At 40.9% G+C, this 14,239-nt stretch overlaps 2 protein-coding genes and 1 long non-coding RNA gene across 3 annotated transcripts in view; 2 read left to right on the top strand and 1 right to left on the bottom strand.

Moving 5' to 3' along the window:
• Window positions 1-182: 182 nt before the first annotated feature.
• lrp13 (low-density lipoprotein receptor related-protein 13) lies at window positions 183-7,249 on the top strand. The gene is made up of 21 exons (XM_041998695.1): window positions 183-291; window positions 404-550; window positions 853-1,068; window positions 1,141-1,332; window positions 1,640-1,855; window positions 1,940-2,169; window positions 2,280-2,409; window positions 2,685-2,875; window positions 2,997-3,183; window positions 3,270-3,482; window positions 3,562-3,745; window positions 3,815-4,016; window positions 4,119-4,283; window positions 4,418-4,618; window positions 4,853-5,396; window positions 5,467-5,586; window positions 5,704-5,808; window positions 5,974-6,204; window positions 6,311-6,686; window positions 6,981-7,077; window positions 7,161-7,249. Exons 1-21 carry the CDS (start codon window positions 240-242, stop codon window positions 7,182-7,184), a joined length of 4,023 nt encoding a protein of 1,340 aa, XP_041854629.1. The 5' UTR covers window positions 183-239; the 3' UTR covers window positions 7,185-7,249.
• Window positions 7,250-7,880: 631 nt separating this feature from the next.
• On the top strand, window positions 7,881-10,080 carry LOC121649453. The gene is made up of 3 exons (XR_006012125.1): window positions 7,881-9,125; window positions 9,711-9,784; window positions 9,865-10,080. It is a non-coding gene; the product is annotated as an uncharacterized LOC121649453 (long non-coding RNA).
• A 504-nt stretch (window positions 10,081-10,584) lies between these two features.
• rchy1 (ring finger and CHY zinc finger domain containing 1) overlaps window positions 10,585-14,239 on the bottom strand; it is a 4,333-nt gene continuing 678 nt past the window's right edge. The window contains exons 2-9 of the mRNA XM_042000297.1: window positions 14,212-14,239; window positions 13,952-14,067; window positions 13,629-13,707; window positions 13,477-13,521; window positions 13,329-13,387; window positions 12,687-12,716; window positions 12,063-12,183; window positions 10,585-11,917 (exon numbers count right to left, since the gene is read on the bottom strand). The exon at window positions 14,212-14,239 is cut by the window's right edge and continues 92 nt beyond it. Of these exons, the coding sequence (XP_041856231.1) occupies window positions 11,744-11,917; window positions 12,063-12,183; window positions 12,687-12,716; window positions 13,329-13,387; window positions 13,477-13,521; window positions 13,629-13,707; window positions 13,952-14,067; window positions 14,212-14,239 (652 nt within the window). The 3' untranslated portion in view covers window positions 10,585-11,743. The remainder of the gene's footprint in view (window positions 11,918-12,062; window positions 12,184-12,686; window positions 12,717-13,328; window positions 13,388-13,476; window positions 13,522-13,628; window positions 13,708-13,951; window positions 14,068-14,211) is intronic.

Genomic DNA, 14,239 nt, shown 5'->3' with positions numbered 1-14,239 from the left:
GAAATAAAAGAAACATACATAAGGATAATTTGAGTAGTAATTATGTGCGTAACTTTTTCATCTTCTTTTTTTTTTTTTTTTTTTTTTAAACTAACAACTTTTCCTGTTGAAACTGTAGCTCCTCCTCTTTGCTCATCACTCAGGTGTTCAATTTGGTTGTATTAGCGTCACCTGGCACCTTTATAAAATGCCACACTAGCGTTTGGTGAATCATCTTCCATTTTAATTTGTCTGTGGCGATGGGTAGATGGTTACTGCTTTGTGTGGCGTTATTGGCAGGGTCCTTGCAAGGTGAGTAAAGTGTAGTAAAGTGACCAGGTTTTAATTTCTAAGAAGAAGCCTTTTCCTGTTGTAACACCCCCACCCCCTCCCATCCCTCTGTTCCCTGATCCACTTGTTTCAGCTGAAAGCAGTCTTACCAAATGCAACCTGGGCAGTAAACTGTGCAAGGATGGCTCAGAGTGTATCCGGTACAGTCATGTATGTGATGGAGAGAAGGATTGTAAGGATGGTTCAGATGAAGAGGACTGTGAATCTGGATGCAGCGAAGGTACAAAAATCTGAGTTGTTGGAAAAGGGGCGTTTACTTGTGACTTGAATTTCTTGTGTTGGAAATGTGAAACTCATTTAGTGACTGAATGAAAAATAAGTGTGCATGTGTTTTAACACTGGGTAGGGTTACAAAAATGGAAACTCCTAGTAGAAGCAGTGTGAATTTAAAAAAAAAAAAAAAAAAAAAATGTATGGCTTAAAGACATAGCCTTGGAGCTACATGCTGTCTACATGAATGGGTAACTTAAACATCATGCTTTAATGTTTAACACTAAATCTTCATGAAACGTCTCCTTTCAGATCAGTTCCAGTGTGCCCATGGTATGAAGTGTATTGACAGGGACCAAGTGTGTGATGGTGTATCTCAGTGCCAGGACAACTCTGACGAACAGCAGTGCATAAAGCTGACTGAAGGCTGTTATCACCAGTGTGATGACCACAGCCGCTGTCTACCTGCAAGCTTTGTCTGTGATGGAGAGCGGGACTGTTTAGATGCCAGTGATGAAGCTTACTGTGGTATGTTAAGTGTCATCCCAGACTTTGGCTGGGTTTAGGATGTATATGATTTTATTTTTTTATTAACTTCAGACGAAGAGGAAGAGACCTTTCCAGCTCCTGTTCCTGCAGCCACCGGTCCACCTCTTCCCATCAGGTGTACTTTGGGCTCCAAACCCTGCAAGGACAACTCGGATTGTGTCCACTACAATCACGTCTGTGATGGGGAAGCAGATTGCAAAGATGGTTCAGATGAGGAAGACTGCTTATCAACATGTGAAAGTGGTAACTAGGAAAATGCAAGAGTTGGCTTAGCTGACTGTAGGATGGATGGATTTAAAATCTGTTTGCAAGCCAATAAAAAATGATACTAAATCATATTTTTTTTTTTTTTTTTTTTTTTTTTTTTTTTTTATAGTGAATATGCAAACAAAATTGTAGTGTTGACCAAATTTTAATCTTTAAAATATAGGATTTAAATCTCTGCTCCAGAGTGAATTGTTTTGTCTGTATAGTATTGAGCTTTTGAGAAGACTGTCGGAACAAAGTTGTTCCCCTTGTCTCTGTATGTTGGCACAATTGTCTTCTGCAGGACAGTTCCAATGTGCCCATGGAAAGAAATGCATTGAAAAGACCCAGGTGTGCGACGGTGTGCCTCAGTGTCAAGACCGATCAGATGAACTGGAATGTGCCAAGTACATGGAGGGCTGTGTTCACCAATGTGATGACAAAAGCCGTTGCATCCCTAGCAGCTTCCTGTGTGATGGGGAGAGGGACTGTGCTGATGGCAGTGATGAGGCCACCTGTGGTAAGTTTGCTAACATGCACCACCTGGATCGAACTAGTGATTTACACATTTCTGTAATGGGTGCTTTGCCCTCAATGGCCACAGCTGATGAAGAATGCAATGAAGCAGAGTTCAGATGTGCCAGTGGACAGTGTGTGTCTGCCAATATGCGTTGTGATGGTCACCCAGACTGCTGGGACCGCTCTGATGAGGAGAGCTGCACCAAGGCACCGGTCTGCCCCACTAAACACCGCTGCCCCCAGAGTAAAGAGTGCCTGGTGCCTGAGTGGATCTGTGATGGAGACCAGGACTGTGAAGATGGCACTGATGAGAAGGTGACTGAACGTGTGTATTGTGCATATTCATTTATTTACTTTTTCTTAAACTGAGGAAAATGTCAACTTAGGGAAAATGCCAGACTAGATGAAATGAATTTGCCCTCTAGGACTGTCCTGTGGCTCCACTGGACTGTGGTGACTTCCAGTGGGTGTGCAAATCCAATACAAACTGCATTCCTGCAGTTTGGAAGTGTGATGGCACAAAGGATTGTGATGATGGTAGTGATGAGACTGAATGTAAGTAGGTGCATTTTCACTATGGAAGAAATTAAGTTTAAACTATCTAAAATTTCCTGAATCTTTAGGAATTATGTGTTCAGTTTATACACCTGGATATAAATTTAACTGACTCTTCAATACTAAATTGCAACCAAAAATTGGCAGAGTGGGAGTAGGCCTGCTATGTCTGTCCCTGATGAGATCTGACAGATGTGCTGTTAGCTACTTTAAAGTATCATGTTTGACACCTTTCCTCTAATTGACAATGTATCTGAAACTTGTGTGCTCACTAGGTGGGATGGTGACTTGCCTCCCTCATGAGTTCCAGTGTGGCAGTCAAGAGTGCTTGGATCCAGCACTGGTATGTAATGGTATCACTAATTGCGCAGATGGCTCAGATGAGGGAGGCAACTGTCAGTTGAACTGTGACAACGTGGACATTAAGCGTTGCTCAGAGGGCTGCTACAGCACACCACAGGGCACGGTGAGACGACCCCCCCAATTTTTTTTTTTTTTTTTTTTTTTTAAAAGTTGTGGATAAAGTAATAAAAAATGGCAGTGTAAGTGACAGTAGGAACTGAGTCATTTTCCACTGGTGCATACAGCGCTGCCGCTGTGCAGCAGGGTACAGGCTCATGGAGGATGGGGTGACGTGTGCTGATGTTGATGAGTGTGAAGGCCAGACACCTGGTGTGTGCAGTCATCTCTGCATCAATACTCAGGGCTCATACCAGTGTGACTGTCATCCAGGCTATATAATGGAGGCAGGTGGACACCAGTGTAAGATCACAGGTAAAACTTTATTTTCTTGTATGCCGATACCCTTCAAGCTTATTTTGAAAAAACAAATTCCAGTAATTGTGTCCTTTATGTCTCAGGTGAACCCTTCTTGCTGTCGTCAGTCCAAACAGATCTCTATCTGTATGGCTTGCGTAGCGGAAGCTTGGATGTCTTGTTGTCTTCAGCCAAGAAACCCATTCTGTCTCTAGACTATGACTGGAGGGATCAGAAAGTCTTCTGGGTCAGTGTTGGTGCAGAGACTATCAGGTGGTCCTCCATGGATCAGAAGAACACAGGAACTCTGGTTAAAGGTTGGTGCAAAAAAACTTGAATTGCAGGTGATGCAAGGAATTGAATTTGTTCAGGGTGCTATCAAAGTCATTGCTCCAGGTGTTAGGGCTGATTCTGTAGCTGTGGACTGGCTTGGGAGGAACCTGTACTGGATTGATGGGGTGGACAGTGAGATTGTTGCTATCAAACTGGAAAATACTCCCATGAAGTCACTGGACAGAAGCATCATCCTGCATGAAGACCTGGATCAGCCCCGATCTCTGGCCCTGTTACCACAGAGAGGGTTGGTATGAATATTTCTGAAAACCTTATTTACAAAGACTAATCTGTGTTCTTTCTCCCCTCCTCTCAGGCTAATGTTCTGGACAGACATTGGTGATGAAGTAAAGATCGAACGTGCTGGGATGGATGGCTCACAGAGGAGGGTGGTGGTAAACTCCAGTTTGGGCTGGCCAGGTGGCATTGCAGTGGATACAGTTTCTAACAGGATCTTCTGGACCGATGAGAGGCTGAGGGTGATTGGATCTACCACACTGGATGGTGGTGATGTTTGGGTAAAATATTTGGTCTGGAGCACTCTACGCTTTACACTAAGTGCCACATGCTCAAGCTTTAAGTTGCATTGCTACAAAATGTGATGTAAATGTCTCTTTCAGATTCTTCAGATGAGGGAGACAGCAAATCCTTTCTCAGTGGCAGTGTTCAATGACATGCTGTACTGGTCTGATGCCAAGAAGCGAGTGGTGCAGGCAGCTAATAAACTAAATGGTAAAAACCGTCAAGTTATCCTGAAAAGACCTAAACAACCGTTTGCTGTGAAGGTGAGTAAAATGTTGCATTAAGAGACTGGTCTGGATGGAAATGGGAGAGGAGATTCTTTATTGAACAGTCTTATTGCCCACAAATTGGGTATATTTTAGTCGTAGAAGTTCATAAAACAACTTTTGGTTTTCAGATCATCCACCCAATACTCCAGATGGACACTGAGAGCCCTTGCAAGAAAATGGACTGCTCCCACATTTGTGTGTTGGCTCCTGGACGCAAGGGTGTATGCAAGTGTCCCTCTGGTCTCTTACTGGCTGAGGATGGCCTGACCTGTTCTACTCTGGTCACTTCAACATTCCTACTGTTTCTGTCTCCCTCCACTGTAACACAGGTTATTGCCTTACTACAGTTTTAATGACTTGCATATATGGTGGTTGTGGGGAATCCCCCATTTTTTTTTTTTTTTTTTTTTTTTAAACGATGGCTATTCTCTCGTTGGTGACGGTAACAATGGGGTGTAGGGTTTTATTAAACTTGCTGTCTGGATTGAAGTCTCTGGACGGCAGGACAGATTGCTGGTTAAGGTGCATGGATGCCTCTGAATATAATCTCAACCTCTCTGCAGGTCTACATGCACTCTGAACAAGCAACAGAACTCAAAGGTTGGCCAGACCACTTGGCTCTGCCGGTACCCAGTGTTAACAAGGCCTCTATCATGGACTACAGCCTTCGTGAGCACAACCTGCTTTTGACAGATGGCACATCTTCACTCGGCTCCTTCAAGCTGAAGGACTCTATTTTGACCTCCCAAGGTCAGTTTCTCAAACTGCTTGGTGACACCATCACTGCTATGGCCCTTGACTGGATGACCCTTAATGTGTACTGGAGCAGCGAACAGCAGCCCCGCCTGCAGGTCACCTCACAAACTGGCGCATACACAGCTGTTCTCATAAAGGAAGGCATTGGTAAAGTGAAGTGCATTGCCCTCCACCCTTCCACTGGGAGGGTTTGCTTCACAAATATGAATGTACAAGATACAAGTCGCAAGGCTACTGTAGAATGTGCCCACATGGATGGTGCTGAGCGAAGAGTTGTGTGGAAAGATGCTGTTCAGCCAGCATCTTTGGTCTTCTCCAATAATGGGAATACAGTTTACTGGGCTGATATTGGTAAGAATGCATATAAAAGTTGACAAGTTGTGATTCAAGGCTTTTAAATTTTATTTTATTTTCCTCCAAGCAACGGGGAAAATTGGCTCTGTCCAAATTGATGGCTCTGGATATGGAGAGTTGCAGGCTGGTGAGGGCCTCAAAGCTGTGGCCTTGAAGGACAAAATGCTGATCTGGTTGACCGTTGATGGTAATGAGCCATTAAATGGCCTTAAGATTATTCATCATTGCACTGAACTGCATATCCCCAAAAGTCACATTTGGTCTCATCGGTATAGTTTCATGGTAAATCAGTGGTGTTCTTCAGATATGACCAGGCTCTGGCACCAACATCGGCAGCAGAAGAAACTGTGGTTTGAGGTTGACACTGAGGTCTTCAGCTTGAAGACCTTCAGCAAGTCGAGTCAGGCAGGTGAGAACCACACTAACGCATTATTTATAGGTGATTTTCAGGACACTTAATGTGACCTATACAAATACAGGAAAGTAAACACTTACAATAAATACAAAATGATAAATTACTAGGAGGATTATGCATTAATGTGTCAAATTGACCAATGTTGGTCCTGTTAATCAGGGTCCAACCAGTGCGCAGAAAACAATGGTGGCTGCCAGCACCTGTGCCTCCCCACACCAGCAGGTCGGACTTGCAAGTGTTCACATGACCACATTGTAAAGGATACAAACTGTAGCCCAGAAGAAAGCTGCCCTGCTGGAAGCAGGCCTTGTCTGGATCAAAAGTCGTGCCAACCTGTTGAGAAATTCTGCAATGGGCAAGTAGACTGCACTGACCACTCGGATGAGAATTGTGAGTCTGTACAACCTCCATTTTAAAAATGAGTCTATAATCCAAATGGTATAGTAACATCTTTATACTCCTTTTTTTTTTTTTTTTTTTTTTTTTATTTTTAAAGGTGCTAATCTCAAGCAGTGGTCAGGAGCCAAGGTCTCTGCTCCTGCCAAACCTCATAGCTCCCCTCCTTCTGCCTCCCCTCAGCCACCCCTTTCTACACTGACAAAGCCAGAGCCCTCTTTCAATGTCAGTGGTTTGCTCCTGAACTTGGAAGCCCAGCAATGCAGTCAGAGGCGATGCAGTGGCAATGGGAACTGCATGGACGTCAACGGAGTCATTTCCTGTGTGTGTTCAGAGGGCTACAGTGGTGACTCCTGTGAAGATCCACTCCCAAAAACCATACAGGGTCCCATTATCTACAGTGCAGTGGGTCTCAGCGCAGGAGTTTTGGTTGTTGCCATCATAGCAGTGGTGGTTAAAAGAAGTGCTGCCTCAAGGTTCTTGTGCTTAATAAGATTCAGAACTCTGCCTCTTAAATTTGGGACATTGGTTGTAGGGATTAAGACCACATTTAGCTGTGTGGGGTGTGTGTGGTGTGTGTGTTTTTTTTTTTTTTTGTTTTTTTTTTTTTTTTTTTTTTGGTTACTAGGCCTAATTTGGTAGTAATGACCTGTAGTGAGCATGGCTTTGGGGGGGGCAGGCAAATGTTGCTTAAAATTTAGGAAGTTATAAAAGCTTAAAACATTTTTTGCATTGTCGCAGTTACAAAACATTTCTTTATCTTGCTGCAGGACATCTAGCCCAGAAGTGGCAAAAGAAATGGGCATGACTGAACTGAAGAAAGTAGAGACCACCCCAAGCACCCTGACGGAAGCAGACAAACCAGAGGTGGTCCTTCAATAAATTTACACTTGTGTAAATTCTGCTTCCCTGTACTTTTGGGATTGTCTGACTTCTGTTCCTCTTCACAGGAAGCGGTATCTTCTGTGGACTGAGGCTGATATATGGACTTCTTTTTTTTTTTTTTTTAATAAATGGTCTGCATTTTCAGTTGTGGTCTGAAGCTGTTTTAGTACTTGGGGTTGGAGCAACTGTTTTTGGTTACATGGACTCAAACACTGTTTACATGTTTATACTCTAGCAGATGCTGGGTTGTTGAAAAGAAAATGGACTATTGCTCAAATACAAAAGGGTTGCTACAGCATGTAGACATTAAGGGTTTTTTGGGGGGGCTTAAACTACATTTTAAGTTTAATTTGAAGTTGACTGTATTGATGCATATAAAACCAAAAAGCTTTCATGTAATGACAAATTTTTTTGGCAGAAGCTTAAAGGCAAAGTAAGAATTACTGACTAGTTTCACAGAGGCATAGCAATGAGTTCCAAGTCCAATGAATGCCAAGTATTTGTAACTGGACTGTGGCCAAACTTTAATACCACGGATCGCCAACTCCTGGGCCAGTGTCCCACAGGATTTCAATGCTTCCCAGCTACAAATCCTGCTTCAAATGAAATGGTTCGCAAATGGCTTGTTTAGTATAAGCCTCTAACTCTTTGAGGCAGGTGTATTGCAGCAGGGAAATGGGGGGGGGGGGGGGGGGGGGGGATCTGTAGGACACTGGCTCAAGAGGTCTGGAGTTGAACCATGTTCAGTGGCCTCAGGTGCAACAATGACTGTAGTACAGAGTTAAGGTGTTATCACAAATGGTGCTCTAGTTTTAAATTGCATGAGGTTGGCACTTGAGTTTGTCTATTCAGAAATTCCTTTTATAAAAATGGTGGCACGCTTATGCCTGCCTACCTACTGCCATGCATGTATCCACGGCAAGTGGATATAAATGGCTTTTGGTAAAAGGATTGGATATGAATGGAAGCAGTTTTTAATGATTACATTTGTCACTGACCTTTGATCTTGTTACACACTGCACCTTTTGTAAAGTTCTTTTCCTTGTACAATGTCAGCTGGCTTTGTGGCTTCTCTGGTAAAATGCAGTAACTACTGCTATAAACTTAGGATTTGGAGACATTCCTAAACATCCCTTAATTTGAATAGTAAAATGGGTGCATATGGCTTGCCATAGATTTCTTTAAAAACGAGTGAGGAAAAACTAACATTCATTTGACAACAGGATTTCTATCTAAAGTGGTCAGTGCCGCATAATGCATCTAAAAGTTAAACTTTGATTAAAATATGGCTTTAAAAGATCTAGCGAAACAGATTCCAATTATTTAAACCCAATTTAACTTGAATACAAATTCAGTTTTAATGCAGCATTTTAAATCTGATAAAGGTGAGATCACACAAGCATGTATTCTGCCTGTGAGCATGTTAAAATCTGACATTCTCCAACCCTTTTGACCCAGTAACATTGAGAATAAGACATGGGGACGTGAAGTCAGTTACCTTTCAGAAGGGGTTGTGAAGGTAAGAGAACTGGATCCCGTATCACAGCAAGAATATTAAAGATGAGTAAATGTTTCCTTCCAGTTTATGTAGCTTTTGTTGAAAGCCAGACACATAATGACACTTGGCCTAGAATAGGTGAATTCTAGGTTTATTTAGAGTCTAAACCAGATTCTTCCGATTGTTTACACCAAAACCACAAAACACATATTTACTTTTGTTATGAAGCCACTTGTGGTGCCCTTACTCTTTCATTATCCTCCAAGAATTTTTAGCACTCTAATTTCAGTTTATCTTTGGGCGTTAAATGATTCAGCTTTGGTTAGTGAAGAAGAGTTAGTGTCTTTTGTACATTTCATGAAACAAATTATGGATTGTGTCAGCACCCATAGTCATATAAAAACCTGCCCAGCTCAGATGTTCTGTTATTCGTTCAAGACACAGAAGAAGTGAACCAATATTTGCTTTTGGCAGAAGTGGGACATTTTATGAGAAACCTGGTGTGTTCCTACCGTGAGAAAACACTGTCAAGGTAGGTCTTAAAAACAGTGAAATAGATTTTTATTTAGGTCATGCCAAACCTCAGCACTTTTTCCTATTCAAAATGCTAATTTTAGGTAGCTTTGATTGCTTTTAAATTCTCAAGAATAAAAGCCCTAAATTTAGGGGGGTGCTTTCTCTCAGGTGAAATGAACTTTTTCTTATTTTAAAGTGTCATTAATGGAGGCATCAGGGTGCAGACTCAGGACTGGAGAGATTTTATCACTAGACTAGCTTCCCTCTGGAAGAGTTGGAGGAGGTGGCTGAGGTGAGGGAAGGTGGGACAGTGTGCTCAGACTGGTGTCCTCTTGACCCTGTCTTGGATAAGTGGCAGAAAAATGGTTGAAAGGTATTTTTAATCTGCTTGTTGTACAAAATGTCTAGAAACAGAAAAGCAGATTTCAGAGGATAAGAGAAATATATTTTAAAGCGTTAGTTACAAGCTTAAAGACTAGCAGGACTTGGGCTTTATTTGTTTTGGTTTGCTCTGTTCATTGATCAAATTTACATGTATTTGAAGCTATAATACCTATTTACACACAACAAACTAACCCTTCACCTGTTTCTGCAAGTATAGGAAAGACCACAATGGCTGTTCTGTGGTTCACACTTTGTGCTGTGTTAATAGTGACAGTAGTGACATCTACACCAGTAAGTATACTACTCTACTGTTTTACTCTAACACTGTTGCGTTATCTAAATGAATGTGTGAATTTCTGTTTCTAAAATAGCTCTGCCTAAATGTGGGTGAGGATTCATTCAAATCTTCAGAGTCCAGGGAATCCACTGAGTCCAGCTCAATGGAGGAGACTGCCGCTCGCTCTGGGCCTCCGCAGCCAGCAGTTACCGACATGCCTAATACTGTGACGCCTGATCGGCTGAACGCTTCACTCCTTCCCTCAGCAGTTGCAAGACCTTCTTCAGCAACACTCAATACGTCCTCTCTGCCACACCAGGAAGACCCACAAACCTCCACAGACATTGATAGTTCACAGTTCATGCCAGATGATCCTGCCCTGGGTGTAGACATTTCTAAGGACATGCCTGATTCTGATGTTGCAAGGGACTTTCTTGATGCTGACAATGTGCATGTTGTACCAGGCACAGAAGGCTCACAGCACCCAGGACCTCTTGAAACTGAAATAGGTGCAAAACAAATTAATGTCACGAGCGAACACCAAGGGAGTCCCACTCCACCTCCAACACAGAAATTTTCCATGGTAACCACCGATGCTCCTGTTTGTTCTACAGTTCAGTTGACAACCCCTAAACCACCTCCACTAAGAGGAGACAACAAATAAACCATAACAGAAACTGCCAAGTCATTTCTGTTACCAGCTCATTATTTTATGCAAACATTTTCACTTGATATAGTGCCGCTTTGAGGCAAAATATACAAACTACATTTAACTTTTTAACTTGGATTGGTTGGGGATTTTATTAATAAATATAATGAATAATAGCGCTAGTGTAAACACATTAAAAATATTTTGATTCTTGGAAAGATGAGCTGTACTGCAAAAGCTTAACCAGCCGACCCCAGGAAGAGTAGTCTTCACTTAAGTGAGGACTTATGAGGATCCATAAAACACAAAAATTAACTAAACACCTCGGCTGACAACATCCCAATTATCCCAAGGTGGTGGAAAGGACATTATGATTAGATGCTTCTTCTTTTATTCTTTTTTTTTTTTTTTTTTTTTTTAGAAAAGAATAGATTAGAACTTTGTTACAGCAGTCATACTAACTACAGTCCTGACTTACATTGGTTCTACTGTCTACTGCATGAATAGATTTAGAAAAGAGTGGTAAAGGTCTGTCTATCGTGTAAAGTTTCTTGACATTTCATTTTTCAAAGGTCCTTTATCAATATGTAAATTCATGTACTGTAACTTTGAGGTGTGTCTATGAATTTTCTAAAAAGCTTACTTGTATAATCAGATAGAGTTCTATACCTATAAACTGGTGTTTATAAACTGATGAAGACACAGGATTCAAAGGATGAAAAATGCAAATATTTAGGTTACTACAGATTTATGTAACTACCCCCCCACCCAAAGAAAAAAAAAATATCATAAAACATTTTTTCATCATGTCACCCTTGTGAATTTTTCCCTTTTCTAACAAATTTCCACTACTGACATTGTCTTCTGTGAAGTCACACAGGCTCGTACACTACATTAAAAAACATGTCGGCTAACATCTCACTGACATTATTTCAATATGGCACTGGCACACTCCCCAAGCCCATCAGATAAGAATCCCACCGTCCTAACTGGTTACAGCTGCCAAAAAGTTAACAGACACAAGACCTTGTTGTGTTTGCCTTTTGTCACCATATCATGCAGGTAGAACACACTGTCAATATAAACTGTCAATGTGGAAGTCCTGTGACTGACTGGCCACTAGTCCATATTTACATCTCTCTGAGCACATGCTGGGATAGATTTCTATCCCCAAGAACAAAAAATAAAATAAGAAAAAAAAAAAACATGAATCTTTTCTATTTACAAAATTCAGAGCATTGCTTCAGTGTAATGTTTGAATGCATCAGTCAAACATATGATGCATTACAGTTAATCCCATTCACACTGTTTTGAGCAGGTAGAACTAATCTTGTTGCTCAGGCTCTGTGTCTGTTTCAGCCTCATTCTCAATGTCCTGCAACTCCTGCTGCATCAGTCCTCCATCCTGTGCTGTATTGTAGGAGCCACAACCAGTGCACTTCATTCCCAACACATGGAAAGGCACAGTGCAATGGGTTTGGCAGTCGTTACATATAATCTGTAGAGAGAAGTAAAACAAATAATGCTTCACATACAATGTGTATACTGCTAATTGAATTTTTAGACAAAACAATCTCAAAGTTCACTTTCTGCTGTGAATGAAAAGCAGAACGTGTATATTTCAAGCTTTTTACTGGTCTTACTTTGACAGAAGCCCTCTGATATTCAGGGGGCATTGGTGACTGAGCAATCTCTTTGTCCATCTGATCCCAGTGGCCCTCCATGTTCCAAGCAGAATGCATACACAGAGGGCAGCGATATGCTCTGAAACAAACAGAGAGAAAGAAAAAGGGTCTAGTAATTGTAGTAACTTTGTTACTGTGAGTAGCAGTGCAGTAGCAGTTGCAAGAGAAGCATTTATGCAAAGTAGTTCTGGCCGATTTACATTGCATTAATTGCATTTTTAAAGCAACATTGCTTTGATGTTCAGCACTTGTTAAATAAAATTTAAAGAACACCACTTTTTAGTCATTTTCAGTCAGAGTGTAAGACTGGCTCAGACATTATGTTCACCGTCTCAGTTCTTTTAACATATAGACATGCAGCTGCAAAAAGCTTATTAGAAAGCTGGTTTACTAGAGAGCGAGTGTAGAGAGCACAGAGATGGGCATTCTGGGGGAAACCTAAGTCACAGTTACAGACACCAAGTTACTCATTTATTTAATTTAAAATGGCTAAATGGAGAAAGCTGACTGTAACCCAGCTATTTAAATACAACAAGGCCAAGTTTTAGCAAATCTAAGAGGTATCAGAAAGCTTAGACATACCCTCCTCTGACCATGTTGTCGAAGCAGGTCCTGTGTAGAACATGAAATTTAGTTATTTTGATGTTATGATATAGGAGATCTCAAACTATTGAAGATAAATCTTTAAAGATCAGGGTAGAGTTGCAGCAACAAACTGTTCAGTGACAATGGTTTTCAGAAGTGTTTCAGAGCACATGCAGTGGATTTTGGCAGACTTGTGTCTTTGGATAACATTTTTATGCCCAATCATGATACTTCCAATAACCCAAATTAGCTGCAATGTCTTCCTTTGTGTCTTTTTTTTTCTTGAGAACATTATAATTTCCTGGGTGAACACTGCTGTACACACTTTACACTGCTCACTTATAACACACCACTTAAACTCTTTCACACTTTAAATTTTTGTCTGTACTTTTCACTATCTTTGTCTTGCGTTTTGTTAAAATTAATTATCAAAAGCTCAAATAACATTTCTCAGCTGCAGCATCGTAGGTGTTGTCTTTGTACTATTTTCAAGTAAACCTATAGTTTAAATGATTTACAAGTCACTGCTTTCTATTTGAACTCTCATTTTAACTTTTCTGGAAATAGATGTGTACACAGTTAAATCTCTATAACCTCAAACAAATTATATTACTTATTAATAAGAATAGTGAGTCATACTTGTGTAAAAGATGGCCACAAGGCAGAACATGAGCACCATCTCGAGATGTGTGAATATCCTGGAGGAAAAAGAGAAAGAAATTAAGTACATCAAGTTTTAAATGAAAACATTTTATTAAAAATTCAACATCCATAATTGTGTTTTTACCTCCATACACACTGGGCAGTTCTGCCTTGATACATTTTCAACACACTGAAACACACACAAAAGAAAAGACCAAATTACAGCAGAGAGAATAAATCTGCTACTTCAACACTTTTGTGAGAATGGGTTTGGAACAGATGTACAGTAATTATTACCTTGTGGTTTCCTCGCAAAACTTGGGCTAAACACAAATTGCATTTCTCACAATGAAAGTAGTTCTCCCTGGGCCCAATCCTGTAGAGGTCAAAACACACATAGTGCTGTCTATTGTGCTGGCTGATTTGTAAATATTATCTCACAATGATAAGAAAATCTATCACTTATTTGTCATCAACCTGTCAGATAATCTGGATTTACCATGAAAAAATAGTGCAACATCAATAGGTTATTCACCTGGAGACACTGCTGCTGTCTTAAACATGAATTTAACCAAGCTTTTCATGTGTATTAAGATATTTAATTATGTAATGATAGTAACCTGCATATCCCACAGGGCTGACAGTGGTACTGCTTCTTATCCTTGTCAAACAGGTGGCAAATGTCACAATAGTACTCCCCAAACTGCACGTGACATTGCTGACAGGTCTGCTGGGCCTACATGTGAAATATCCGACATACATACATACACACACAGACAGTGACACACAACACAGAGATCCATGGGCAAAAGTGAATGATTATTTTGACTGAATGGTGTAGCTAAAAACCTATAAGCTACTGCTATCTTTTCTCATGTACCTGCTGCAGGGTTTGACACTCAGAGCAT

The sequence above is a fragment of the Melanotaenia boesemani genome, chromosome 11 (assembly GCF_017639745.1).
Source record: "Melanotaenia boesemani isolate fMelBoe1 chromosome 11, fMelBoe1.pri, whole genome shotgun sequence".
Taxonomy (NCBI): domain Eukaryota; kingdom Metazoa; phylum Chordata; class Actinopteri; order Atheriniformes; family Melanotaeniidae; genus Melanotaenia; species Melanotaenia boesemani.
Note: the sequence above shows the minus strand (reverse complement) of the source record. Positions and strands in the feature narration are given on the sequence as shown.